This window comes from Coffea eugenioides, chromosome 5 (assembly GCF_003713205.1).
Source record: "Coffea eugenioides isolate CCC68of chromosome 5, Ceug_1.0, whole genome shotgun sequence".
Lineage (NCBI taxonomy): Eukaryota > Viridiplantae > Streptophyta > Magnoliopsida > Gentianales > Rubiaceae > Coffea > Coffea eugenioides.
The window spans coordinates 51494864-51522592 of NC_040039.1; the positions used below are offsets into that span (position 1 = coordinate 51494864).

At 37.6% G+C, this 27729-nt stretch overlaps 5 protein-coding genes across 5 annotated transcripts; 4 read left to right on the top strand and 1 right to left on the bottom strand.

The window, feature by feature from the left end:
• Nucleotides 1-125: 125 nt before the first annotated feature.
• LOC113770485 (pentatricopeptide repeat-containing protein At5g56310-like) lies at nt 126-2292 on the top strand. The gene is made up of 2 exons (XM_027314954.1): nt 126-2041; nt 2144-2292. The coding sequence occupies exon 1, from the start codon at nt 239-241 to the stop codon at nt 1829-1831; it is 1593 nt and encodes a 530-aa protein (XP_027170755.1). The 5' UTR covers nt 126-238; the 3' UTR covers nt 1832-2041; nt 2144-2292.
• Nucleotides 2293-2390: 98 nt separating this feature from the next.
• LOC113770486 (actin-related protein 8) lies at nt 2391-8811 on the bottom strand. The gene is made up of 12 exons (XM_027314955.1): nt 7991-8811; nt 7367-7452; nt 7054-7124; nt 6834-6901; nt 6412-6473; nt 6064-6161; nt 5227-5308; nt 4742-4884; nt 4068-4216; nt 3364-3497; nt 3071-3189; nt 2391-2799 (listed from the first exon to the last, which is right to left on the bottom strand). Exons 1-12 carry the CDS (start codon nt 8329-8331, stop codon nt 2722-2724), a joined length of 1431 nt encoding a protein of 476 aa, XP_027170756.1. The 5' UTR covers nt 8332-8811; the 3' UTR covers nt 2391-2721.
• Nucleotides 8812-10538: 1727 nt separating this feature from the next.
• LOC113770264 (uncharacterized WD repeat-containing protein C2A9.03) lies at nt 10539-15801 on the top strand. The gene is made up of 10 exons (XM_027314682.1): nt 10539-10761; nt 12112-12275; nt 12402-12569; nt 12702-12788; nt 13409-13543; nt 13639-13749; nt 14128-14219; nt 14303-14408; nt 14767-14853; nt 14935-15801. The coding sequence occupies exons 2-10, from the start codon at nt 12135-12137 to the stop codon at nt 15346-15348; spliced, it is 1341 nt and encodes a 446-aa protein (XP_027170483.1). The 5' UTR covers nt 10539-10761; nt 12112-12134; the 3' UTR covers nt 15349-15801.
• Nucleotides 15802-17069: 1268 nt separating this feature from the next.
• On the top strand, nt 17070-17857 carry LOC113770265 (photosystem I reaction center subunit V, chloroplastic). The gene has a single exon (XM_027314683.1). The coding sequence runs from the start codon at nt 17176-17178 to the stop codon at nt 17632-17634; it is 459 nt and encodes a 152-aa protein (XP_027170484.1). The 5' UTR covers nt 17070-17175; the 3' UTR covers nt 17635-17857.
• A 964-nt stretch (nt 17858-18821) lies between these two features.
• On the top strand, nt 18822-22869 carry LOC113770682 (high mobility group B protein 10). Its single transcript, XM_027315222.1, has 6 exons — nt 18822-19162; nt 20002-20080; nt 20659-20821; nt 20909-20986; nt 21775-22133; nt 22380-22869. The coding sequence occupies exons 1-6, from the start codon at nt 18966-18968 to the stop codon at nt 22455-22457; spliced, it is 954 nt and encodes a 317-aa protein (XP_027171023.1). The 5' UTR covers nt 18822-18965; the 3' UTR covers nt 22458-22869.
• Nucleotides 22870-27729: the final 4860 nt, after the last annotated feature.

Below are 27729 nucleotides of genomic sequence, written 5' to 3' on the forward strand. Positions count from 1 at the left end.
CAATAACAAATTTAGTTTCAATGAATACACTCGAGAGACTGGACATGAATATAGCCTAAATAAAGGTCGATAGTCTTATTTTCTCGTCTTAGAATATATGTCCACTTAACAAGTATTCTTATTTGTCCTTTTCCTGTCAAAAACAACTTACTAAGGAGTGGGAGTCCTTGCATTGCTTGGATAAGGCTCCTGCTGTTATCTGAAAAGTCAGATTGGTGCAAATGCACCATTATTGGATATGGCTGCGGCAGCTGTAACTGTAAGCCCACGGGCACTTGATCCGAGCAATACAAAATTCTCGTCTGCAAAAGTCCCAAACGCCGCCGTATACTTGCTTCAAATGTGCCATTTTTCCCAGGAAGTTAAACAACTGCATGCCCAACTGACAGTTTCAGGACTGATTCATCATCCCCTGAATCCGGGAAGACTCATTGAATCCTACGTTTCAACCTCTCACCTTTCCTATGCCCTGTCAGTTTTCGAGTCAATTTCTTGTCCTGATACATTTGCCTACAACAGCTTGATTAGAGGCCTAACGCTTGGTCATCATTTCCTAGATAATCAATCCCTTCGGTTGTATCAAGACTTGTTGTCAAATGGACTCAACCCTGATACCTATACATACACTTTTGTGCTCAAATCATGTTCCCGAATGAGAGCCACTTCTGAAGGGAAACAAGTACATGCCCAGATAATCAAGGCCGGCATGGAACCAACCACCCATGTCTTAAGCTCGTTAATTAGTATGTACTCAAACTGCGGTCACATGGACTCTGCAGAAAGACTTCTTGCTTCAGTTTCCAATGGAAGTGTTCTTGTCATGAATGCCATGATCACTGGTCACCTTAACCAAGGTCAATTTGGCATTGCCAGAGAACTGTTCGATAAAATGAGCAAGAGGGATACTGCAACTTGGAGCACGATGATAACTGGGTATAGCAAGAGTAATATGCATGCAGAAGCTCTATCTACCTTTCAAGAAATGGTGGCGAATCGAGTTCAGTTGAACGAGGCAACGCTTGTTAGCGCATTATCTGCCTGTGCTCATTTAGGAGCTTTGGATCAGGGAAGATGGATACACACATACATTGCGAAAAATGGTGTCAATGTTCAGGTTAGGCTTGCTACTGCAATGGTTGACATGTATGCCAAATGTGGCTGCATAGACCTTAGCTATGAAGTATTCAAGAATATGCCTGAGAAAGATGTTGTTGCATGGGGAGTTATCATCTCAGGATTCGCAGCTCATGGTGAAGCTAGGAGATGTTTTGAACTATTTAATCAGATGATAGAAAATGGGATTAGCCCGAATGAAGTTATCTTTGTGGCAATGCTGTCTGCTTGCTCTCATGGAGGATGCGTCGAGTCTGGCTTTCATTACTTTAATGAAATGACACATTTTTATGGGATTAGACCATCCATGGAACACTATGGTTGCATGGTTGACCTACTTGGTCGTGCCGGGAGGCTAGCAGATGCTGAAGAACTCATTTCTTGTATGTCAGAAAAGCCTAACTCGGTTATATGGGGTGCATTGCTAAATGCTTGTAGAATCTATAAAGACCAGGATAGAGGGGAACGTGTATGTAGAGAGCTAGTCAAATTGGAGCCAACCGCGGACAGGTATAAGCAAGTTGGAGGCTTCTTTGCTACAGTGGGAGCGAAAGAAATGGCCAGTAACTTGTGGGGTTTTATGAGGGACAAAAACTTGGATATTGCAAATGGCTTAAGCTTTGTTGAAGTAGATGATATTGTTCACGAGTTTGTCGTAGGGGACATTTGTCATTCTCAGTCTGCTGATATCTTCAAGGTGTTGGATGGAACTTGTTGATAGCCAGGATAGGGGGCTAAAAACAGCGAACAAATAAACAACAAATCAGGAGATCGAAACGGGATTGCAGAATGCTTTGGTCTCGTGATTGGGTTATGTGTAGAGCTTTTACAGGACTGAACTAGAGAAAGCAGCAAGCTGATTTAGAGGAAGATCGTGTGTTTCCCGTGTCTTCAAATTACCTCAAAACATCGATTTCTCCTTTTTACGGTAAGGAAATTGAGAAAGCCAAAAGCTACATTTGTACCCTTCTTGATTAAACTTGAAAATCGGGTTTGATTTTAGCATCTGTAACTTTAGTTTCTCTCTTAGACCTCAAGATCCAGCATGGTGTAAAGCGCTGCCGATCAGCTTCTCAGAGAAATCAGTAACATAGGGAATCCTTATCCATGTAAATTGACCTCAAGGATGTTACAATGAATGGTCTTGTCCCCTGCAATTTGTATTATGGGGGAAAAAATGCAGGATTCCAACTTCCCCTCACAAAAGCGTGTTTTTTCAACAATGATTTGATCCACACATATTGTGATATGAGAACTATTCGGAGACGGCAACAATATTACTTAAAATTGCACAATTTATGTTTTATTTTCCAATGATCATTCTTACTTTGAATGTTCACTGTGCGTTTTTAGTATGAAATAGAGGGGTACAATACAACATTGCAAGCTTATACATTGGTGAAACAAAAATGAAAAATATTCCAAGAATGCTTGTCATAGCAAAATATCTAGACTACCCAGTTCTCTAGTATCAGACACACTTGGACTGATCTATGATCGCAATTGCTCATTTCTGACAGCCCACTTCTGTATGATTGATCACACATGCCGTGGTACTACTGTAATTTGTCTTTTATTCCAACCTAAATTGCTGCTGGAGTCTGAAATTCACCACCTGAGGTTGCGCCTCGACCTCTGGCGATATTGTTTCTTTGTCACGCAACAAGAACCTGGAAAGGTGCTCAACTGTAGATGGTAACAAAGCAAAAACTTAGATCAGAAGCGGTGTGAATTTGCCTAATCTAAAGACATATCAACTACATATCTCAATGACAGTACAGAAATTAATCCAGTCACTGTGAGGGGGGAAGCCCTCCTGGCTCACCAAATTTTCATATCCTTGTTTCTGCTAAATTGAGGATATTCATCTAAAGCATACGGTATGAAATAAAATGTTTGATGGAAATGTGCAAATATGTTCATCCACTTAAATTCATGTCATGATCTAGTAGCTTACATTGCCAATGAGCTTTGCTCCATACCATGCCGAATCTGCACCATAAGGCGAAGGGATAACTTTGAGTCCTTTTGATGTAGAATGAGGAAGAGATTGAAGAAGTTCCTTCTCTAATCTTTCTGAAAAGGAAATGGTGGGTTAGGAGGAACAACTTAAACAAGACCAATACTTCCCTTCAGACTTTCATCCCCTCGTTTTCTCTTGGTCTAGTGAATACAACAATTAAATTCTGCCTGCATATTATACTTTAGAGGCCTGTTCAAACAAAATGCTTCAGTAAAATTGCTTTTCACCTGCTAATCCTGGCAAACATGCTGAACCTCCGGACAGAACGACTGTTTTGAACCAGTTATCATCTCCAGATAATTCTGAATCCTGGCAATGATCCAAGCAAAGTGCCACAGCCTGGTGCAAACTCATTGTACGCCTACAAGATCATAAATGTGTAATCTACATAGGGTAAATGGGGAAAAAAAATTGAAGAAGAAGAAGAAGAAAGCAGAAAAGAGACAGCGAAGGACAAGAGACGGGGTTTCTCTCAGAATTACCAGGTCAAATTATACTATGTTACTTTCCCTATTTTCCTTATCATCCTTGAATGAGGCTTCTCACACGAAAGTAGTACAGAAGGGGAAAATAATTATGGCATTGTCAATGTCAATATCTTTTCTCCTAAGTCCAATAAGACCAGTTTGTTTTCTTCTTTTTTGGTTTACAAATGATTAATTTTACTTAACGAAGAGAAGAAAGAAAGTTTTCAGTGGTAAATGAAAGCCTGATGATCACCTAACATCCTATAGGCACACTTAATCCCAAGCTAAAGACTTTCAGAGACATCCACGAGGGCAATCCCTGAGACTATATTAATTACAGGATGTTCTAATGGGATCTCATTAGAAAAGCAACAGCCTTGTGCTGGCAAGATCTCATAATGAAATAATACTTTGTTACTTAAGAAACTTCCACAAGTAACAACAATAAGGAGAACCAGACATACACTCCTGCAATACGAGGCTGGAATAGAATTTCTCCTGTTTGAAAGCGCTCCTTTGAAAGTGTAAACCATCCTTCAGCTGCAACTTGAAAAGATGCTTCTGTGTCTTTTCGAAGTTCAGCTTCATAATCAAAAGCAACATAGCATAAGTTCTGCAAATACATTCAAAATGATAAATGACCGGTGTGCTGAAAAAGTCTTGACAACAAAAATGTCTAATTAGGGATAAACTTGTATAAGACAACATATTGTCATTTAATCATGAATCAGCAACCAACTGATAACTGAAAACCCAACCTATGCCCTAAGTTCTCCCAAAATACCAATGAAAACTTAAAAGGTAGAACTTCGAATATTCAGTGAGATTTCGGGTATGTCATTCGCTGGAAAGATGTAAGTAGGAGAGCCCACCGAAGGATTGAGTTATTGAAAGTTCACATTTTAGTACAAAAGCAAGCAATGCTGTTCTGGTAGGGACCTATGAGTTAGGAGCTGATCCTTTATCCATTATTCCCGTTATTTGTGTTTATAACATTTTTAGAACTTTTAAGTCAAACCTATTTGTTGTGATAAAAGGCCAAAAAGGAAAAAGGGCAGGCCAGGTTAGCCAACCCCAATCTCTTCATCAACCTCCAGAGTGAAACGAATAATAAGACATGAGCGGGCAATGCTCGTACCTCTTTCAATGCACGCACAGTATACAGAGAATCAAAATGTAGATTCTTCTGCTGCATCTTTTCCCTAAGGAATCCTGTAAGTTTTAAAGCCCCCATTCCGGTTACTTCAACACCCACTCTGTGCATTACTCTCCCATGCAAAACTGTTAAGACAGATGACAAGGTTATTGTGATAAGAAACCTGGGAAGTTCCACGCACACGTACAAGCATGACCACACAAGATAAGAAGGGCAGAAAGGATGGACAAAGAACCAAAGAAGAGTTCTTTCTGTCCACTCAACAAGACAGCTTGAGGATGTACAATAAGTCCAACAACCAAAGGGACAGAAAGATAAGGGAAAACCAACTCCTTGTGCACATTGAAAGCTGAGACATGGAGTTGTACTTTCATCTTATTACAGAAACTCTTTTGTCAGGTGTATACAGTTAAGATTCAGCGCAGAACATTTAGAAACTCAAGTCTGGTGCTGAGAAACTAGCTTACTTGGAACAACGGATGTTTGGTTAAAACCAATGTTGACAACAACTCCTGAGGTTCGCCTTGCCGCAAATAATGCTAAAACTGCCTAGAGTTAATTCAGAATACTCCATCAGGAAATAAAAAAAGACAGAAATAACTAATTCTCAATAAACTACTCTGCCCATGCAAATAACCATTTGAATTTACTATAAACCAGAGCATAATTAAAACGAATTACTGCTATTCAATTATCTCAGATGAAATCAAGACTTAGAATTGTCTGGCAAGAGGGAGATGACACACACTTCAATTCTTTGATGTGTCTATTAGTTCATGCCTATAAAATTAGTCCAGTGGCAGAAACTTCCTTTTCTGTTTGAAAATACTCTACTTATGAAAAAGCTATCCCCAGAAAAGCCGTACCGTCAGAGATAATACAGATTATGAATGTTACAAATGAGCCCAAATTGAAAATAGAGCCATGGTACTATGAATTCCTTAACTAGATCAAAGAATGTTAAAGATAGCTCAACCGTGAGTACAGTTAATTGACTTGAACATAGCAACTTAGCATAAAAATCCATGTCATCAATATAAAAGCCCAATGAACATCATTTAGGTTCACAACAATTTATAAGGTTAGTTAACTATAGCATGTAAAAGTATATGGAAAACTCTTCAGTCTTTCCTAAATTTCACTAATTTCCATGTGTTAGTATGTGCACTAGAGAGAAAGAGAGGGAGGGAGACAGATAGATATTCCTAAGAGCAGACACAATTGGAAAGTAAACCATGCATAGTGCAATTGAATTCTTTTTCATTTTTGCACAGGACAACAGAAGAAAAGGATAGCTATACTACCTGATTGATCGCACAAACAGCAGGAACATTCATGTCAAATAATGCAGTATAGATAGCTTCTTTAAGCTGCTTTCTAGCTGCTATATCAGACTCGGTATCTGAAATAAAATAGGTCACAGTAAACAACAAGGTTCTAGCACAATCTTTAACAAATAATCTCTAATGTTAAGCCTATAGAATTGATCAAGACTGTAAACTGTTACATGATACAAGAAATATTCCACCATTGGAGAATTCCAGAAATTTGAATCTTGATTCATGTATGGACATTCTTTATAAAGTGTAAACCTTCTTAAATATATAAAAAAAAATGGTTTCTGAAATAGAGCCAAATGTTCAGAAGCTGACCATCAGAATGGCAGATAGGAAGAGACAAAACAATTGGCTGCGTATTTGCTTTCACCTGCATCCTGCACATACTCAAAAATCTTTAAACTAACACCAATTAAATTTAAAAACACAAAGTAAAGAAGCACGAAGTCAAAATGCATTCTGAAACAAGTTACTTGGAATGTTTGGACAGGTAACGTCAACAACCAAGTTATGCCACTTTAATACTAATTCTTCAGTGGCAAATGCCTCAACACATTCGATAATCAAAGGAAGAAAAGTTTTTGGACCAACATACTCATACCTTCTCAATAGAAAACCCAGCATACTGACAAGTGCTACATAACTCAATAATACAAAACACCAAAAGACTCAAACAAAGAAACAGCCAAAAATCTTCAAAGTACTCCATATGAAGTACGAATTCCAGCAATGCTAACCTGCCATAAATTGTAGAAAAGAAATGTCTGAGTCTAGAATACATTGGGGACTCAATATTACCAAATTCCTGCACAAGACAAAAATTCCGGACAGAAGAAAAATTGGAGTCAAAGATTCTAGTTCTGTCAAAATATGTGTATAAATGGTTGTGTGGCTTTGCAAAAATCAAAAGCTGTTCTGCTAATGAATGTAACACTAAGCTTAAAGCACAAAGCTCACCAGAAAAGTAGCAGACCTCCCAGAAGGAGAAGCATATTTACTCCATCCAAATTTGCAGTAGCCAGAGCCACCTTCATATACACATGGTAAAAGTCAATCAGAACTAAGCAAAGTTAGACCTTCGAAATAAGGAATTAAGTTTCAAACTTGTAATCCTATGGGGCCAATTTTCCAAAGATATACATGAAAGGAAATGCATCATTTAATTGCCACAAGAAACAAACTGGTCCTTAACAAATATAAAGAATGTATTAAAGATTTGCTCAAGTTCCAAAATCCAGGAAAATCAATACGCTAAGGTGTCAATGCGTACCATCAATAATTATAGCACCAGGAACCTGTGCTCGCTGAGCATATATATGCATGAATGACAAGTCAGGCATCTGAGTCGGAAACATTCTGCAATCAGATGCCAACACCAATATTAGGTCCCATAATCGTCTTTTTTTTTTTTGGGTCATTAGTTTTCCAGAGTCTAGCTTAGTTAATAACATACTGGGCCCAACAAATTCATAGTTTCAGGATTAGATAATAAGTAAACAACAAGCAACAATCAGGAATCTCAAACAACAAAATGTACTACCAGGAAAACGAAAATGTACTACTATGGTAAATTGAATTGTCCAAAAAAAAAAGGTAAATTATAATCATTTCAAAATGCAGCTACAGATATCAGTCAACAACAGTAAAGATGATCTTGGGAGTGAAGTTTTATACAGTTTTCGGGCATATGCAACTTCAAAGCAATTCCCAGTTCTTTTTTTTTTGGGGTGGGGGGGGGGGTGCGGACGAGAGAGAGGGTGATGAAGGAGAGGAGGAGGAGGAGGGTATGATCAGTAGTACAGCAGGAAACATACTGAAGTGGTGGGATGTATCAGCGAGAATTGAAAAGACAGAAAAAGATTGAAACTTGGAAATAAGAAGGAGGGGAGCGTACTGAAGAGGATAACCGGATCGCAGGTGAGTTTCAGCGAAGAAAATGGAATCCCAAGGCTCCTGTTGATTCTGAAGGAAATAAATCCAGAGGCGATTATCGGCAACGATGAATTTCCAGAACCTACAAACAGAGCTGAGCTTGGCGGATTCTTTGGGGCCGAGGAATTTGAGGATTTGGATAAATATGTCGAGGGGAATCGGGTCGAAGTCGCCGGTTGAGGAGGTCAGCAGGTACGTCATTTGGTCGAATCTATCGGGTTGATTGGTAGAGCTGGAGGAGGAGGAGGCGGAGGCCGAACGTTGAGAGACGGATTCCCAGACTTTTCGGAGCAAGTTGACCATGATGAGTTGAGAGGAACTACGATCGCGAGTGGCGCGCAAACCTTTGGGTGCATGAGAGGAAAAAAGAATGGTTATTGGCGGTGGTACGGGAGACTTTTTTGGAGGGACAGCAGAAGAATGATGAGTGGAGACTGAACAGTGACTGAGAGAAGGAGGTGGGGGGCAGGCGAGACTCGGCTGGGGAGCGACGGGCAGTACGACAGTAGTAGTAGGGGGGGAAATCAGGAAGGAAATGGATTAATGGAATAGAGAGAGAGAGAGAGAGAGGGTTGGATTATTGGCTTGGGAGGAACCGGACGGAATGAAGGAAGGAATGAATGAACGGGGGATAGGGAAGAAGATCGTAAGAATCTCTGACACGTGGATCTTCGTCCGCCTTCTCTTAGTCGGACCACCTCACTTCCCTGCTCACGCTCTGCACGACGCCGACGGTGTTTACTAATTTTATACACTCCGTGGGTTGATGAGGAAACAGTAGTGAAAAAAAATTCCTGACAATGGATGCGTGAGTGGATGGATATGGCATAATCATCATCATCATCATCATCATCATCATCATCATAGCTAAAATTGTCGATATTTTGAAACAATTCTACATGAACATTTGTTTTAGGTTCCCCAAGCCAAACTGAAACCTTACAGCGCTTACCAGTAAATTTTAATATATTATCAAGCTAGGCAGAGGTCCTTTATCATCGTTGCACCTTTTCGTATATGCAATCTGGGTGGTATTTTTTTTTTTTTTGGGACTTCAAAAATGATTGATCATCCCTGAAATCCACGACTTTATAATCCCATAAACAAAGAAATATTTGTTTATAATCCCAAAAACCAGATTGCCTTCTGTCTATATACGTCAAATCTTGATTTAGATTTACTTGCTTACTCGACAAAAAAAAGAACCAAAAAGCGGATTATGTCCGTTCAATTCAATACCTTGATGGGTGCATATGAACCTTTTGCTGCATTGTCTTAGAACATTTAAACTTTTCTTGGTGCCACTGTTTGTCGTCTGTTGCAGTTTTAAGACAAGTTATTCTTCTTGATCAAGTCAACTGTGTTTTGAGTTCGAGCTAATGGTTTTACTGTTGTTCTCTCTAAACTGGTTTTATCCTAACAACATGACGTCCTTAATTAGTCAATGCATGCATTCTAATGTTTGCGTAGCAAGTCAGTCTATACAAGAGTACATCCTTGTATGGATGTGGAAAAGATGAATATGAGTTCCACGTTCGAAGATTTTGCTGTGAATTCTACAAGATACAGCTTTTAATTAGAGAAAAAGGGAAAAGCAAAGGATATGAATTTTACAACAAATGTTTGGAGTTTGGACTTGCAGTTTACATTCCCACACAAATCATCAAGTGAATGAAATGAAGCTAAATTCTTGAAGTTGTAGACGGTTGTTTTTTGTAACATCTCTATGATTTTAAAAACCTATATATAACCCCACTGTGATTTAAATTAAAGTGTCGCTATTAGTTTTTCTGTTAAAACCAATGACTAATAATAAAAGGTCAAAATCAAACTAACAAATTGACAAATTTATACTTTCATTACATTTTTTCGTTCCAAACATAGAAAAGAAGAAATTGAAACAAAAAAAGGATAAATAAGAAAAATATACCATTAACGATTGGGTTAAGCACCTATACTGATATTTGTAGTAAAAAATAATTTTGCATTTTTTATGTCTTATTTATTTGTTTTATATTTTTCTTCTATCTTTTTTTTATGTCTTTTTTTATTGTTTATTTTTCTTCCATCTCTTTGTATTTGAAGAAAATTAAGATTTTTTAGGCCAAAATATGGTTTTCAAAATCATCTCTTCTCTTCCTAAAAGAGAGAGAAACAGAGAGAAAGAAAAGGAAAAAAGAAAATAAGAAACAAAAAGGTAGTGAAAGAATAGATTTATCAATTTATTAGTTTGATTTTGATATTTTATTATTGACAGTTAGTTTTAACGGAAAAACTAATGGTGATACTTTAAGTTAAATCATGAGGGGGTTATACATAAGATTTTAAACTATAAAGGGAGTTATATAGTAAAGTATCAAAATATAGGGGTAAAAAGTAATTTACCTTAAATAGGGTCAGTTACTAGGGCAATTGTGTGAATTGAATCCAAAAACAGTGGCAAATACTACGACCGACATGTAATTTAATGCTAAAGCAGTCATTTTCATTCGGGCTTTCGTCGTCGTTGGGTGAACCAGTGGATAAAGATAGATACTGTTTACTCTCTCTTCTTTCCCATCCGACTCTCTTTCTCTCTCTTCGAGACCTATCGCGATCTAAATAATTACGAAATAAAAAGGTTTATTATTTTTTTATTTTTAACGCGGCTAATTTTCGCTTTCGATTTCTTCCGATTTATTCGATTACGAGATCGAGATCAGGGGAGTTTGATCATCGATTTCCATTTCAAAGGTTAGAATTTTTTGTTTCGTACCTTTTTTTAATTCGTGCTAGTAGTTCTATTTAGGGTTATCGTTTGGTGTTAGGTGTGGACGTTCTAGGTTTATTAAACTGTGTTATATGATTTTTGTTTTGTCGTATATATTAGAGATAATTGTTGTTCCGCCAGGAAATGTTTGAGATTTTTTATTGTGACGCGTGAAATTTGCTTGAAAGTCTCGATCTTTGTTTTTCTTTAAGGGTATGAACGTGAAATTGCTGCACAATTAATAATTGAAATTCTTGTATTTAAATTAGCGATTTTTTTTTCTGGTTCCGGTATCCTGTGCAAATTTGGCATACAATATAAATTGGAGTTATGATAATTTTTGGGGGGGGGGGGGGAGGGGGTTCAATGCATGAATTACATTTGCAGTAGCAGTATAAACATTGTGCAGAGGTATTTATTAGGAACTGCGTTTTGGGCGTTGGCTTTAAATTATCTAGGTCTATTCTTCGCTCTTAGTTTGTGGCTAGATAAAGTAAATTAAATTAGGTGTTTAAAAAATCCAGTTCTAAATACTGCCAGAAACATGTGAAAATGATAAGCTCTTATTCTCCTGATAATTCCGTGTAAGAAACTTGTGTAAATTTATTTGGTTTGTTGGTTATACAATGCAGTAGATTTGGTGGAAATCTACCCCTGTATACTTGGGTGGATTTTAAAAGTAGCCTGATGGAATGATTTGCTTTGGGATGTATGATAAAATGTGGGTATGGTTATAGGTTACAGCCATAGAATGCTTGTTGCAAGTAAATTTTGCGTTTGCCATCTAGGCTACTGTTTCGGTTTCCCAAGCATTAAGCAGTTGTTTATGCTGCTTCCATAACATCCAAGAAAAGGATAGTAGAGTAGCTTGGATTGTCTGGAAATCGGATGGGCTAAACTGTTAATGATTGCCTTTTTAGTCAAATAAGTGTTGTTATCCCTTGAGTTCCATATTTTCCTTGTAAATATGGATTGGATCCATTTGTCCACCTTCCATACCGTCATACTAATCCAGCAGGAATTTTTGCTTCTTAATGGTCTCGTCTTTTGCTTCAGGACTGGGATAATTAGTGTCTTCCTTAGGTAGTGTTAGCATAAGTAAATTTTATTTATCTACTATTTTCTTATGTATGTCTTTACACTTAAGGGGCAAGTCTGTGGTATGTCTTGCTGATATTGTGAATACTAAGGTTATTTTGTTTTATATTTTTGTGCAACTTCTTTTTTTTCCCTAGACAAGTTATGATTAATAATTCATTTTCACTTGTATTTTAGTGTTGAAATGCAGCTGACTTAATTGCTTGACAAGATTGGTTTTTCTTTTTTAATTGTAGGCGGTCTATTCTTTGAGTAGACCATGTCCCACCACCAAGGAGATGATGCTGATTACATGGCTGATGAATATGAAATGGAAGACGTGGACGATGACATGGATGATGAGTTTCGTGGTAGAGATATCGGTGGCTCTGACTCTGATGTCGATGAATATGACTACATGGTTTGCCATATGCTTACATCTTCCTCATACTTACTGAAGCTGATCCTAATAAATGTTCAATGTCATTTCATATTTTGTAGATTGTTAAATGTTTGTTTCTCTGAGCTTTTTAGTTGTTCTTTATAGAACAACAGAATGCAAGATACTTCTGCTGCTCAAGCTAGGAGGGGAAAAGACATCCAAGGCATTCCTTGGGAAAGGCTCAGCATAACCAGGGAGAAATACAGGCAGACTAGATTAGAACAGTACAAAAATTATGAAAACATCCCTCAATCTGGAGAAGGATCAGAAAAGGTGAATGGTTCTCTTTAATCCTTGATTTTCTTTTGGGTGAACTCTTTCCCCTTCTTTAATTCTGGCATTATCAAACATGTTATTACTTGCTTGTGTTGTTGTTTTATTTATATTTCTCTCTTTGTTTTGCAGGAGTGCAAAAGCACCGACAAAGGCGCTACCTTTTACGAGTTCAGACGGAATTCTAGATCCGTGAAATCGACGATTCTCCATTTCCAGGTGGACATATTTGCTCGTTTGAAAATCAAAATTTCATTCTTCGTTCTTTGACCTTTGATGTTTTCTCTTTCAGTCATTCTTATGTCTGCTCTAAGATATTATGCTTGAACTTTTAATTTGGAATCAGTTCTAAATTTTGTTAAAGGAGTCGTACATGTCACTTCATATGTTGGTTTTGGAGCATATCACTTCATGTTGTAAATATTCTGTAATGGGATGTCATTGGGTTGACGGGTGCTAATTTGTTTGGAATGATCCAATGATCTCTTTTATTGCCATCAAAGTTCAGTTCCAAATGGATTACTTGTGCACAGTTGAACCTTTGGAAACTGGAAGCGTTGATCTTTTTGAGTTGGGGGTATGTTTAATTGATGTAGAGGCAGTGGACTTGAAAGCCGCTGTTGAAAGAAATGATGAATCATGAAGAAATGCTCTCACTTGTGCGATATTTTTTTGATACCATAAAACAAGTAGTGGCTTGGTGGATTTTGCTTGTGGGTTTTGTACTCATGTTTGTGAATTTGCTATTTTTCGTGTATTCAGTTTGGTTACTTTCTCGGCTAGAGTAATCATCTTTGAGATGGTTGAATGATACGCAAATTCATTGTTGCTTTACACAGTTGAGGAATTTGGTATGGGCTACATCAAAGCATGATGTCTACTTTATGTCACATTTCTCTGTCATTCATTGGTCTACCTTGACCTGCAACAAGTCTGAAGTTCTCAACGTTTCAGGACATGTGGCACCATGTGAGGTAAATGTTTAATTTGGAACTTTGTTATATGTGCTTTTGTAAATTCTTGGCCTTGGTTCCCTTTGATCCAGTTATAACTCCCTTTTCCTCTGTAGAAACATCCTGGAAGCCTGCTGGAAGGGTTTACACAGACTCAAGTAAGTACACTAGCTGTGAAAGACAACCTGTTAGTTGCTGGAGGTTTTCAGGGAGAACTGATTTGCAAGGTACTTTTGCTTCCCATTTTCTCGTGATGTGCCTAGCTTCTACTTGGAAAAAACCAACTGGTAGGGAATCAGATTAGGGGATTATTTCTGACATTCATGGGTTGGGTGTGTAAGGTGCAAAACATTTTGTGGTGGAGAGCTTCTCTGGTTGGTCTCAACTTTTCATTATCTTTGTCTAGCAAATAGGTGATATCTTTCTTGCTAAAAGGTGTGGACTAGTGAGAGAGCTTGGGCACTGTTCAAAATATACAAAAACTTGGTTTGAGTGGGTGATCAGTAGCCCTCAACTTGCTTCTTGTGCTGTGCTTTGCGGCTCCCTTTGGTTGAATTGCTGCTTGACATTGCCATTGATAGTGTACTGGCTTGTTTTGGATGCAGTTCTTGGACAGGCCTGGAGTTAGCTTCTGTTCACGGACAACTTATGATGATAATGCCATCACTAATGCTGTTGACATATATACTACCCCGAGGTATATGTTTGTTACCTCTTATGGTAATTGGGTTGTGTGCTTCCTACTTTGATGAATCCTAAGCATTACCTTTTGATTTCCAGTGGTGCAGTCCATTTTACAGCTTCAAATAATGATTGTGGAGTTAGGGACTTCGATATGGAAAAGTTTCAGCTGTCTAAGCATTTTCGTTTTGATTGGCCAGTGAATGTAAGTGAAGTCTCTGTGTGTGTGTGTGTGAATTTCAGGACTACCAGAATTCTGAGATTTGGCCTATAGTTGGATAGAACATGGTTTTGGCATATTCTCTCACTCCTTTTGCTGCTGCTTGTTTTCTTTGGATGGGTTTGGTTTGGCATTTTCTCAATTGGATTTGGATCACAATTGTCGTTGTATGCTGATGGGGGGGGGGGGAATGTTGAGGGTATTTTGTTGAACAAGGGAATCTTCTCCCTTGGCTCTGTCTTGCTTATGTTTGTGTAGGTTTTCTGGTGCCTAATTCGTGATGGTGATCTAGATCACAGTCCACTACTATGGCTAATTTTTTTTCCTTGGTGTGCTGTTGCAGCACACATCCCTGAGCCCTGATGGTAAACTTCTTATAATTGTTGGAGACCATCCAGAAGGTATATTGGTGGATTCTAGAAGTGGAAAGGTAAGTGCAGTTTTCATGCCTTTTGTTATTGTGACCCCTGGATCTAATTTTGAAGAATTTCTAAATATTTAACAATTACAGGCAGTAGCAAATTTATGCGGGCATCTGGATTACTCATTTGCATCATCATGGCATCCTGATGGCATCACTTTCGCTACTGGAAACCAGGACAAAACTTGTCGTATTTGGGACATGCGTTATCTATCCAAATGTGTCAGTGCTTTGAAGGGCAATCTTGGAGCCATTCGGTCCATCCGCTATTCATCTGATGGTAGATTCATGGCAATGGCAGAGCCTGCTGATTTTGTCCATGTTTTTGATGTCAAAAGCGGGTATGAAAAGGAACAGGAAATTGACTTCTTTGGGGAGATATCTGGGATGTCTTTCAGTCCTGATACGGAGTCTCTTTTTGTTGGAGTCTGGGACCGGACATACGGTAGCCTTCTGGAGTTTGGGCGACGGCGGAATTATTCATACCTTGATACAATAATCTGAGTTGGTTATGCACTCTTCGATCATGCGCTTCAGCTTGGATTTGGTTTCGCTTGATGTGGCACAACTGTGTAAACCTTTAGGTTAGTTTGCTGTATTAGTGGGTCTAGGTGTAAATTTGTTATGTTGTGCTAGTAGACTATTGATGGTGACGCACCATTTCAGCCTCATAAATTCTATTGGAGGGGATGTACAGAAGGCTAACCAACCCTAGTTGTGTCATGTGTGAAGAAGAAAGCACGTAGTGCTAGGGTTTTCTCGGACTAGGGTCAGGCTTGGAATGTGTCATGAAGGTCTATCATGTTTCTTTTCCGTGGAACTGTTAGCTTATCTCAGCCAAGTTATTCTGTCTCGGAACATTTGATCCGTCTTATTTACGTGGTGCAATTGATGTATGTTTGAACGGACGAGGTTCAACGTGAAACCTAATCCATTGGTTGCTGCAATTCCTGTTTCTTTTTTTTCGTCTCGTTTACCTTTCCATGTCAAGTTGTGAGTCGATTGAATTTGTTCTTGGGAGAGTAGTTGGTTCATGCTAAACGATGTGCTCTACGTAGCTGTTTCTTTGCAGATCCTGTAGTTGTGATTGTCTATCCTGTGATGCTTTTTGCACATAACCAGATGGTCACTGGTCCGGCCTCAAGCTGGTGAGTTTCGATTGTGAGCTGACGTCGGGGCCGTTTGTAAATATATGCGTCCTTCAGTCTCTGAGAAATGATGAAAAAGCAAGCAATCCTTCATTGCAGCAAGCATCATGTCTATGGTACGATCTTTATGGCCAGATTGGTGGGAATTTTTCCTATGTTAAATCGTGTGGATCATGTCTCCAACTGGCTGCATCCTATGTTTAATCCTGTTGTGGGTGCCCGTCATCAGTGATCGTGGTAAGAATTTGGCCGTCTGCTCCTGGTAAAATGTTTAGCGGTGTCATTTGACTTTGTGGTAAAAGCGTATCCGAAACAGAAGGACGAGATTTGTGGTTTGCCGGAGCGCAATGAAATCTACGATTGAAAGGTTTTTCAGGTACAAAATACTTTGAGCGCTAGCAGTGTATGAGATTCATAATGACGAAAATGGAGCAGAAAATGTTTGACACCTATCAGGGGAAAAAAATTGTAGTATTAGATTCGTGGTCGTGAATATATTTTTCAATCATATTTTTTATTCATATACATCAAATCGTTATAATAATTTTTTTTTTTTACTAAAATCCCTAAAATAGCAATCCAAGTGGGAAAACTGTTCATAATTTCGGAGTTTAGGGCAGTAGCATCAAATTATAGGTTTTATGGGAGTTTAGACCCAAAATTGAGTTGGATGGAATTTGAAATTAGAGAAAACAATTTTGTTGTAACGAAAATACTTGTTAGACTACTTTAGAATTTAGAGTTCGTTCACAGACGATGGAAAAATATATATAGATATATATATTGTTTTAGGGAGTGGAACCGGACGTGATTCGAACGCGCATCCTCCATTTTTGGCATCGAACGTCTGAAAATGATCATGAGTTGGTATGTATTTTTATTTTGTTTGGGTAATAAAAGTTGGTACTTATTTCGTTTTGACATGTTTGTAATGCAGTAGGGAAGGCGAAAAATCCTGATCCAGAAAGACCCAATGAACGAGAGACAAGTCACCATACAAAATCTTTCTCCTCTCATTTCCCTCCTCACAAATCAGTTTCTTTGTTCCCAGATATCATCCCAATTTCCCAACTATATACTAGAGTTGCTTCATCGTTTTCCATTTGAATCGGGTGTCTATTATTATCCGGAAAACCACTCTTGCTCAACGATACCAGAGGCAGGCTAGGGATTTGAATCAGTCATGGCTTCCACTTTGTTCTCAACCCCAACATTCCAAGGCCTCCGACCCCTCAACAAGCCCACCGACACCGCGGGCATCTTCCTCAACAGCAAGCCTTCCACATTCTGCCCCCCAGTCATGAAGAAGAGGTTCAACTCATCATCAGGCGGCGTAAAAGCCGAGCTTAGCGCCCCTCTGGTGATCAGCTTGAGCACTGGCTTGTCCTTGTTTCTGGGCAGGTTCGTCTTCTTCAACTTCCAGAGAGAAAACGTGGCAAAACAGGTGCCGGGGCAGAACGGGCAAACACACTTCGAAGCGGGGGATACTAGAGCCAAGGAGTACGTGAGTCTGCTCAAGTCCAACGACCCTGTTGGATTCAACATCGTGGACGTTCTTGCATGGGGGTCTATTGGCCATATTGTGGCTTATTACATTCTTGCTACCTCCAGCAATGGCTATGATCCCAAGTTCTTTGGTTAAGATTTTGGTTCATCTTTCATCTGGGCTTGTGTTATAGTTATGTATAGTTGGGCAAGACAACTACTTTTATTTGTCTCTTTTTTTTTTTTTTTGGGATTCTAGTCTTCAATTGAAATTCGTCTTGTCAGAATCTAATCATCGTGCAGTTCTGCAACTTTGCTCTTTGTTTTTGGCATGGTTAGACTAATATAATCATCCACTGGAAACTAAATTAGCAGGAAAATGTTTGTATGAAGGAGATAATTTGTCTCAGTTCTGAGATAAGCTTGACAGTTAATTTAATCAAACTTGTACCGTTGGAAGAGAAGAAAATTTTGGAATCGGTTAATTTTAGTGGAATTTACTCATGTAATGATACACAGTTTCACTCTAAATTTTAGAGAGCAAAAAGATCTCTTGCAATTGTTGGTGCAACACAAACTCTTCTTCTTCTTCTTTTTTTTTTTTCAAGCCAAACGGGATAGAATTTGTTGCTGTTACTTATTTTTTGGGTACACGTAAAATGAAGAAAATGTAAGACAAGAATATGTGCAATTTCCGTAGGGAAGAACAAATGGATCGTCCCGGTCCTTGTAAAATTGATTATATATCAATTACTGAATTGTGGTTGTTACAAAACTGGGGTTGGCAAAATGGAACGACGAATCTTGCCTTAAAGTGGGAGAAACTTTAAAGTATTTTTTTATTGAATAAATGATTCTGAGCTTCTACGCTAGATTAAAGAGAAAAAAAAAAAAAAAAAAAAAAAAAGAATATATGGATTTTAAAGTATTAAAAGCAATTAAGAACAATAGAGTAGTCTCCAAAATTATAAATTCTACGCCAGAAAAACTTTTCTTATTTATGTTCCATTTAGCGGACCAACTTCTTTTATGATGAAAGTCACCTTAGATAAAAGCCCGAAACAATATTAATTATGTTATGTAAACTTGCTTTCTTTAGCATACTACTTCCTTTTCGGGAGGAAGGCATAACAAATGAGAACAAAAAAATATAAAAAAAAATATATATAAAAGAATGAGGTTAATGGAGTAATTAAGAGAAAAAAAAAAAGAAAAGAAAAAGATAAAACCAAAAAAGAAAAAAGAAAATAATGACCTTCGTCTTCTCCTGAGACTCGTAATAAAAAGGCGTAGTAGTAGTAGTTGATGTAAAGGTAAAAGATCTTGACCTGCTGTTGAATCTGCTATTTGTCCTTCCAAAAAAAAAAAAAAAAGGATCTGCTATTTGTAACCGCTAGTCATCAAAATCTTCCCACCATATTTGATATTTCCCCTCCTTCAAATACATCTTTTAGGAGTAATAATAAACAGTCATCGAAGAAAGTTAAAATGTCAAACGACCCTTCTACTGAAAACCCTGTAGCAGCCATAGCAACTCAAGGTCAAGGGCAATTCAATTCGCACATCACTGGAGACAACAAGTCTTACCCCAAAGCAGAAGCCGAGTACGGGGAAATTGTTCAGAACCCTGATGTTTTCTTGCAAAAGCTTCAATCTTTTCACTCATTATTTGGTACCAAGTTTAAGTAAGTAGTAAAAACTTCTTCTTCTCTTTCAGTGCTTTTTTTTTTTTTTTAAAGAATTTAAAATAAAATCTCAGTTTTTGGGGTTTCTTAGGGTTCAAAATTGAATTTTGATTTTTGGTTCCTCACTTATTTAAGCCTGTCACTGCATGTGTTGTTCTTTTTCTTTGCTGGACTTTTTATGGCTTTTCTCAGTGTTTTCCAATTCTCTAGTGAATTCTTTTGAGGTGTAGTCTTTTTCTCTATTTAAACACGAATGTGCAATTTTGGATGCCTTTGTGAATGTGGTTTCCCTTACTTATTTGCAAACAGAATCCAATGGCAGGAAATAGAGATACTTCAAATTTGACTCATAATGGACAAGGGAAGAGTATTGGCTATTGGATAGGGAAAGATTAACTTGGCCTTGATATTTTCTAATTTCTGCTAATGTATGATGATATTCTCTTGGCCAGAACATAGTAGCCTGATTTCCTGTAGTCTGCCCTAGTATTTGATATGAGAGCGAAAGTTTGCCTCCGCAGACTTGTGCAGCCAATTATTGCTTGTTTTGACCGTAAATTGTGAAATAGATTTTTGGGTATTTGCAAGAAACCTGAATTAATTTTGTCACTTCTGAATAATTGGCTGGTGGATTGCAATTGTATATCCTTAATCATCAATTGACATTGTCAGATGTATTCCAGAAAGCTATTCTATGTTTGTTGTGATCCACCACTTCTTCTTTTTTTTTAAATAGAAGAGAAATTAAGTGAATAACTGACCAATACTTAGTTGCATACAACGTTTGTAATTATCAAAATGGCTGTCTGAAGCTGATATCTTCTAATAACCTCTTTCAGGGTCCCTAGACTTGGAGGCAGTTCCCTGGATCTACATCACCTCTTTGTGCAGGTAACATCTCGAGGTGGCATTGAGAAGGTAACCATTTTTCTGCTTTCTAAAGTTATTTTCTGGAAAATTAACTTTTAAGGCGCAAGAATGATGCCAAGCCTTTGCTTTAGTTTTATGTCACTACTTTTTAGTCTCAAGTATGTTTGTTTCTTGAATATAAAGAACACATCCCTGATGGAATAGAAATTGATATTTTGATTCATCAACAGAAATATAAGAAGATTCTGAGTCCTAAAAGAGCATATATCCTTGTGGAAGTACTTAGTTGCTGAGTTCAAATCAATTTGTGATGTTTAGATGAAAAATTTAAAGGTGCTTCACTCAGAGATCAAACTTCCTTGCTTGGAAAGTGATGTTTTGATGTAAAAATTGTCATGGTATGATTAGAATAGGGGAAGAAGATTATAGGGATATGAATCAAAACTGGTGAAGAATTTTGCTGGGATATGAATCAATATTGTAGAAATTTGTCATCTAAAACAGATGATTAAGTGTTATGACCTAACCTAGTGTAGTATAAAACTAACTTGCTTGGCAGTTATTTTCTTTAAAATTATCTCTTTCTACATGCTTAGACGTATCTTTTGATCCACAACCTATAACAGGTTATAAGAGATCGCAGATGGAAGGAAGTTACTGGAGCCTTCAGGTTTCCATCTTCTATAACAAGTGCATCATTTGTCTTGCGGAAGTACTATTTATCCTTGCTCTATCACTTTGAGCAGGTTTATTACTTTCGGAAAGAAGAGCCTTCTACTTCAGTTGCAGGTGCTGGAAACTCTTATACCATAAAATGTTTTTTAGTGCTTTAGTTTGGTATGCAGTCTAAGCATTCCTTTTTCTTCGGTTAATTAGATTCAGCAAGTAGATTTGTCAATGGGTCAGCAGCTTCACAAGCTTCTGTAGATATTGCCACGGTTAATCAGTATTCAGGTTAGACTTTTTGGAGCTGTACTTCCGTAATTTCAAATTTTTAGGTCTTGGTTCCCTTATATTTTAATGTCTGTAATCTGTCTTTCAACTAGTAATGCTATATGATATGTTTAGTCTGGACTCATGAGTGGAGTCTCTGAATGAGAGAAAAACTTACAATTTGTAGTCTGTTCCTTAGGAGGAGTAATCTCGTCTGCCATTGCTGTCATCTGTGAACATAGCAATGTGGCAACTGCATGCAACGCTGGTGTACTATTTGGAAGAACAATTAGCTGATCAGCATTACTTTGTTTGCTGATTATTCAAGTTACTTTAAATTGGTGAAGAATATCTGTTGAAAACACAGAAATTTTGCATTAATCAGTGAACTTTTGGCTTTTTGGTTTGATGGGTCTAATTGCTGCATCCATTGTCATATATGAGAATTTGATCATATCTGAACTACCTTTTAGTTTTTCCACATGAGTTTGTGCTAATTCAGGCTTCTTGTGCAAATATAAAAATACATTTATCACTTCATGTAGGATGTAAAAAAATGCTTGAGCATGTGCATTTGTGTAAACCTTAGTTTTACAGATTCTTTATTATTTTTGTTTATTTAATATAAATTTCAATAAGAGTCACTGTCATTGAGATTTGATTGGATTTGTTATATTAGCTGTAAAAACACCTGTATTTTATACTGCGCCATTTTCTGTTTTTAGTGTTCTTTCCTCCTTTTTTTGTATACACTGTCCTGTATACAAGCAATTATATGGAGTTGAAGATTTCTCATTTATGTGCCACAGAGATTGCTAACTTGGAGGCTGGCAGTTTAGTGACTGGAACAATTGATTCTAAGTGTGATTATGGGTACATAATTTCTGTGGATTTGGGCTCCGAAAAGTTGAAGGGTGTCCTTTATCATATACCTGAAGTGCCACAGATGTCTCAGAGGTCTAAAACTCAGTCTGGACATACCCGACGAAGGCGCAGAAAACATCAACTGGCTCTGGATCCCTCTCGACCCAAACCGAACAGGAGTGGATACAATTTCTTTTTCGCTGAGCATTACAACAGGCTAAAGCCTTCATACCATGGGCAAGAAAGAGCTATTAGCAAAAGAATCGGAGTTCTGTGGGGAAGACTCTCAGAGGCTGAGAAACAGGTTATTCATGCCTAGTACACTTAGTTAAACTTGTTAATAATCAAAATCCAAAAAAGATTTTAACTTAGACCAGGAGCGTCTATTGTATCTGGATTTAATTAGGTTTTTGCTATGTATAACTATCGGCTTCTGGGTTTGTTAGTTAGCAAGCTATATGCTGCTCTCAATATCTTAGTGTGAAAATATAGGGAAAGGTTGGGACTGCTTTAAGCTTCTGACCTAATTTTTCTCCTGGCTTTTATGCAGGTATATCAGCAAAGAGGTTTGAGAGATAAGGAGAGATACCGGAGCGAGATGCAGGAATATAATGCATCACACCTTTAAAATAAGCGTAATGGGCTAAGTTGTAGGCATTTATTAGAACCACTCACCTGATGTCAATGCTTCTGTTAGCTTACTGCTGATATTGTGCAGTAGACTTTTCTAGTTCTCCAGGGAGGTGTTGAATTGTTTAGCATGATGATCTGGGGATGTACTGAGGCTGGAAATTAATAGCTAGATTTAATACAGGGTATGATTTTGCTCGGTATTGTGGCACGACTCTATAAGCTGGTTATTAGTAGTACATGGTCTACAGGTGACTCTCCAGTGCGTTGCTGGCTCTCCTTTCCGGCATCAGCTCCGGTGAACGGCTAGAATTGGGTCACATACTAATAATGCCATGCCCTCTTCTTTTATTCTCTTGTTTGGCAGGTGACACACTTCTCCTGCGTGGAAAAAAAATGTGTTTATTTCATTGTCTTGTCGGAGAGCTTGACGCAGTTGCACAATATGAGCTCACCATGAGAAATTCTTAGTTTGTATCAGTGTGCGGGTTTGTCGGCGGTGTCTTGAGGGTTCATTTTATCTTGCACCCTTAAACAGTACAACAATTCTCAATTGGGTTCCTGAACTAAAGTTTTGAGAACGCTTTGCTCCTTTTAAATTTGTTCTATATTTGTCCAATCAAATATAGAAATTGACTTATCACTCCCCATTAACAGAACAAAATAAACTAGAGTGGTAAAATTTTAGGGAGTAAATTATCATAGACTAAAGGTTAAGAGGTAAAGTGAGCATAGGACTACAATTCAAGGGTGCAAAACTAAATTAGCCTTAATCTCGGAGCGAGGCGGGTTTCCAATCCAGCGAATGTGTGATGTATGATACGGCGATGATACATTTCACAAATTAGTGGACATTGAATCATTAGTTTTTAAACATTAAATTTTACCAATTTAGACTATTCTGAATTTCGTTTTAAATCTTCCATTAGAAAATATGAATTAAATATATGTTGCCTAGAATTTTCACCACGTTAATGTACCATCTTAAACTATAAATTTGGATTAATAAATCCTTAACTATTGGGTTAACATTCCCTTTTGTTCATTCGTTTGGATATATTTTAAACAACTATCGTTCATTTGTGTACGTGCGTGTGTGTATATATATATATATATATATATATTGATGAAGTATTGGTTTAGGGGTTACTTTAATAGGTTTTACCTAAAATGCTAAAACAGACCTATGTTATCATGTGAATATACACTTATATTTATTAAATGGGTAAAAAATCTCAGCGGTCACTAAACTATTGATCAGATCATGTTTTGGCCATCAAACTATTATTCATCAATAATTGGCTACTAAACAACTTTATCAGTAAACTCGTGACCATTTAGTCGATAATTGTTCTTAATCTGTAAAATTAGCAATTAATCTGTGAAATAGGGTCGCGTAGTTGTTTGACAAAATTACCCTGCGCTTTGCCACACCGACAGGTGCAAACTAATTATCATTCAAGCCAGCCAAAATGTGAGGGTGGCAAAGTATCATAATTATTGAATTTTGCAAGTAAATGCCAAACTGCAATTGCAATAATGAGTGTGAGTGTGAGCACAACTTTAGTTTGAATTTGAAAAGAGATAAAAGAAAAGGTGAGGATCATATTATCACCAACCGTTTCTATTAATCCATAAGGGAAGCTTATCTTAAACTAACTTGTGTATATAAAATTTTGAAATTTGCGGAAGGTTGGAAAAATCAATAAGATCGAGTAGAAATGGTAAATATTTTTCTAATTAAAGGAGATATTTCAAGGATCTTAATTAATAATCCATTATGATTTGAATTAATGGGGGGATGCCCTCACTTTTACACCATCCCATGTTCGTTCTTAGACTCGGTGTATACTAAACATCAACAGTCTATTTTATTAAATCAAATAGGCTAATCTTTTGTCTAAGACACAATAATGTCATAAATTTTAAACCAAATAGGCTAAGATAATGCTTTATTTATTGTTTTTTTAAGAAATGAATGATTTGATGACTCGATAAATCATATATCGAAGAAAGTAGAGAAATCTTGGCCATGTAATGTAAAAAAAAAAAAAAAACCAATAAATTGAATAGTTAACCTGTTTAATTAGTTTCCCTTCCACTTTCAATTCCAGCTCAAATATAGGATTGAGATATAATTTGGTAGAAAAGAGAACATTAAGATATACTTGACTTTAAGCAGATCATATTCTATATCATGCTTCTACAATTTAATCACACACACGATATACTTGATTTTAAGCAGATCACTCGTATTCTATTATATCATATACTTGTACAATTTAATCACACCAACAAAACTCTTCTATAATTTTGGTTCGATTTTTAGACTCTTTTTTCTTGGAATTTAGACTGACTTTCAGTTGATGTAGTTTTTTTATGTGATAAATATTAAATCAAATAGGCTAAGATAATGCTTTATTTACTTCTTTTTTTTTTTTAAGAAATGAATGACTTGACTCAATAAATCATATAAAGAAAGCAGAGAAATCTTGTTCGTATACGTGTGAAAAAAACCAATAAATCGAATAGTTAACCTGTTTAATTAGTTTCCCTTAACTTTCAACTCAAATGCAGGATTGAGATAGTGCTTGTAATATAATTTGGGAGAAAAGAGAATATTAAGATACACTTGACTTTGTAGATCATACCATACGCTTCTACAATTTAATCACACCAACCAACAAAACTCTTCTGTAAATTGGGACTACTTTAGTTCGATTTTTAGACTTTTTTTTTTTTTTTTTTGCTTGGGATTTAGAGTGACTTTCTGTTGATGTAGTTTTTTTATATATATATATATAATCTGGGACTACTTCAGTTCAATTTTTGAACTTTTTTTTTCACTTAGTTTTTTTTTTTTTTTTTGACAATACAATAGACAAAAAAATTGGTATATACTTAGGATCTACTTGAATATTTTCCTTTTGGGAGTCAATGTGCATGAAAGTATGGGAGAGAGAAGATGATGGGAGGATTCTGAAAAAACCCGAATAAGAGGCAAAGTGGGGAAGAAACCGAAACGTGACAGTCAAATTCCCACAATGCCACAATTGAAATGCATTGAATTCATTCATATGACTGCTGCTACTACTACTCCAGACTCTCCACTCCAAATAGGCCAATATTGCTTAGTAGTACTTTCTTTTGTTTCTCTCATAAGTTATCAAAAAGACTCTTCCTTTTCCTTTCTCTTCCTTGGTCCTCCTCTCCCATCTTCTCCTCGCTTCAGCTGTCGTCCCCCTCCGCGTCCTCCTCCTCCTCTATCTCTCTTATCTCCATTTAACGTCTAAACCTCTTCTTTATTCTCTCTTCCTATTCCATCAAGCGCTTAATCAATAAGCATATATTTGCATGTTCTTTCAAAGAATACTCACACGGGAATACTCACATGGGTTAGGGTAGCAGCAGATGTAAAAGATCTGCTCTTGGAGCTGGGATTTTGAGTATTTTCCTCCTCAAGCCGGACTTCGCCTCCTCTTATTCCTCTTGTTGTTATCTTTTCAGCTCAGCAACATTCCATTTTTTGATCTCTCTTTTCCGGGCTCTACTTTAGGGTTAGCCTCCACCCAAGTATTCCTGTCTAGCAAAGCTGATATTTTTCTCTCTCTCTCTCTTGTTCCTTCCCTTTTTTTTTTTGCCCCCTCCCCTTCCCCTTTCTCCGGATATATGGATCCTTTTCATGGGGTTTTTGGGTTCACAGATACCTACCTATCTACATCTACATGACCATATATCTCTAATTTGCACAAATTCATAATCTCAGCCGTCACTATCTTGCAACTACTCGCACTCTTTCCTAAAAAGATTTCATCTTTTACATCTCTACACTCAGCTTAGGCCGAGTTGTTCTGGTGTTGTTATCAAATGTCGACGGTGGATGACAAAGAGGATCAAATATCAGAGTCAATCAAGAAAGAGCATCCTGATCACAAATCCAGTGTTCTTGGAGATCATGGGGAGCTTTGGATAAAGCTCAAGATCAATCCTTCTTCCGACGAAGACGGTGATGAAGAAGAAGAAGAAGATTTTGAAAAGGATCAGCCGGAGCGGCCCCCACAAAGCAAGACCAAGAGCAATAGTAATACTAGAATTTGTCAGGTGTGTAGCAAGGTGTTTGGATCAGGTAAAGCATTGGGTGGTCACATGAGGATTCACTTCCAAACCAACAAAGACGTGATTTTTAGGAAAAAGTTGATCAAATGCAGCCAGCAGGAACCTTTAATCAAGCTGAAGAAGAAAAGGAAACGACAAGCGTACGCAGCAGCTGCAGCAGCAGATTTTGCCAAGAACAAGGATCTTTGGAAAATCAAGTCATCTTCCAGTGATCATGATAGTGCTGTCGCCGGTTTCAACAAGAACAATACTAATCCCACTTGTTCTATCTGTGGTAAGAATTTTCCTTCGATGAAGTCATTGTTTGGGCACATGAGATGTCATCCCGATAGGGAATGGAGAGGGATTCAACCGCCATCTTGGGCCGCCGTCAAGCCAAGCCCATCGTCTTCCGTTTCGGACGCTGAGCCTCAAAAGACTGATGTAGATGATGATGATTATCAACACCATCAGGTGGATTCAGCTGATGGTGACGGCGATCAAACGGTTGATTTAACCAAGACGTTGGGTGGTTGGTCGGTAACTGCCAAGAGGGGCCGTAAGGCCATTGTGGAGAATATTGAAGAAGATGAGGGGATGCGTGATGCTGTTTATCATCTTATGAGTTTAGCCCAAGGGGGGGATTCTTCATCTGATGTTAAGCTGCAAGTCAAGAATAGGCATAAATTTGAGGAATTTGAGGCAACTAATAGCAATTCCCTTGCCTACAAGTCTGAAAATGACGAGGACCTCATGACCAAGAGTGCTCCGGGGTCGAAGAAGAAAAGAAAAAAAGAGTCTTCAGCTGATCATCCCGTGAAAGAGCTCAGAAATGAAGGTAGGAAACTTGATGGCATTCATTTGGATTATATGATTAATATGGGCGAGAACAGTGCTGAAGCTGTGAAAGAAACTGACCTTTTTGCTGGAAAGTTAGCTAATTTAGACTGTCAGTGGGAGGAGGAAAATACTTGGCCTAAGGAGCCTAAGGACTATTACGCAGACAAGGATTGCTCGGACAGCGAGAACACCTTAGACGACCGGCTGTTGATCGATCGCAAAAATGATGAGAGAAGTAATGGGAACGTGATTGCTGTCAAGAGCAGGAAGAAGAGGAAAAGGATGAAGCTGAGGGATCTTGATCAGTTTAACCCGGTTTTGACATTGACAACATC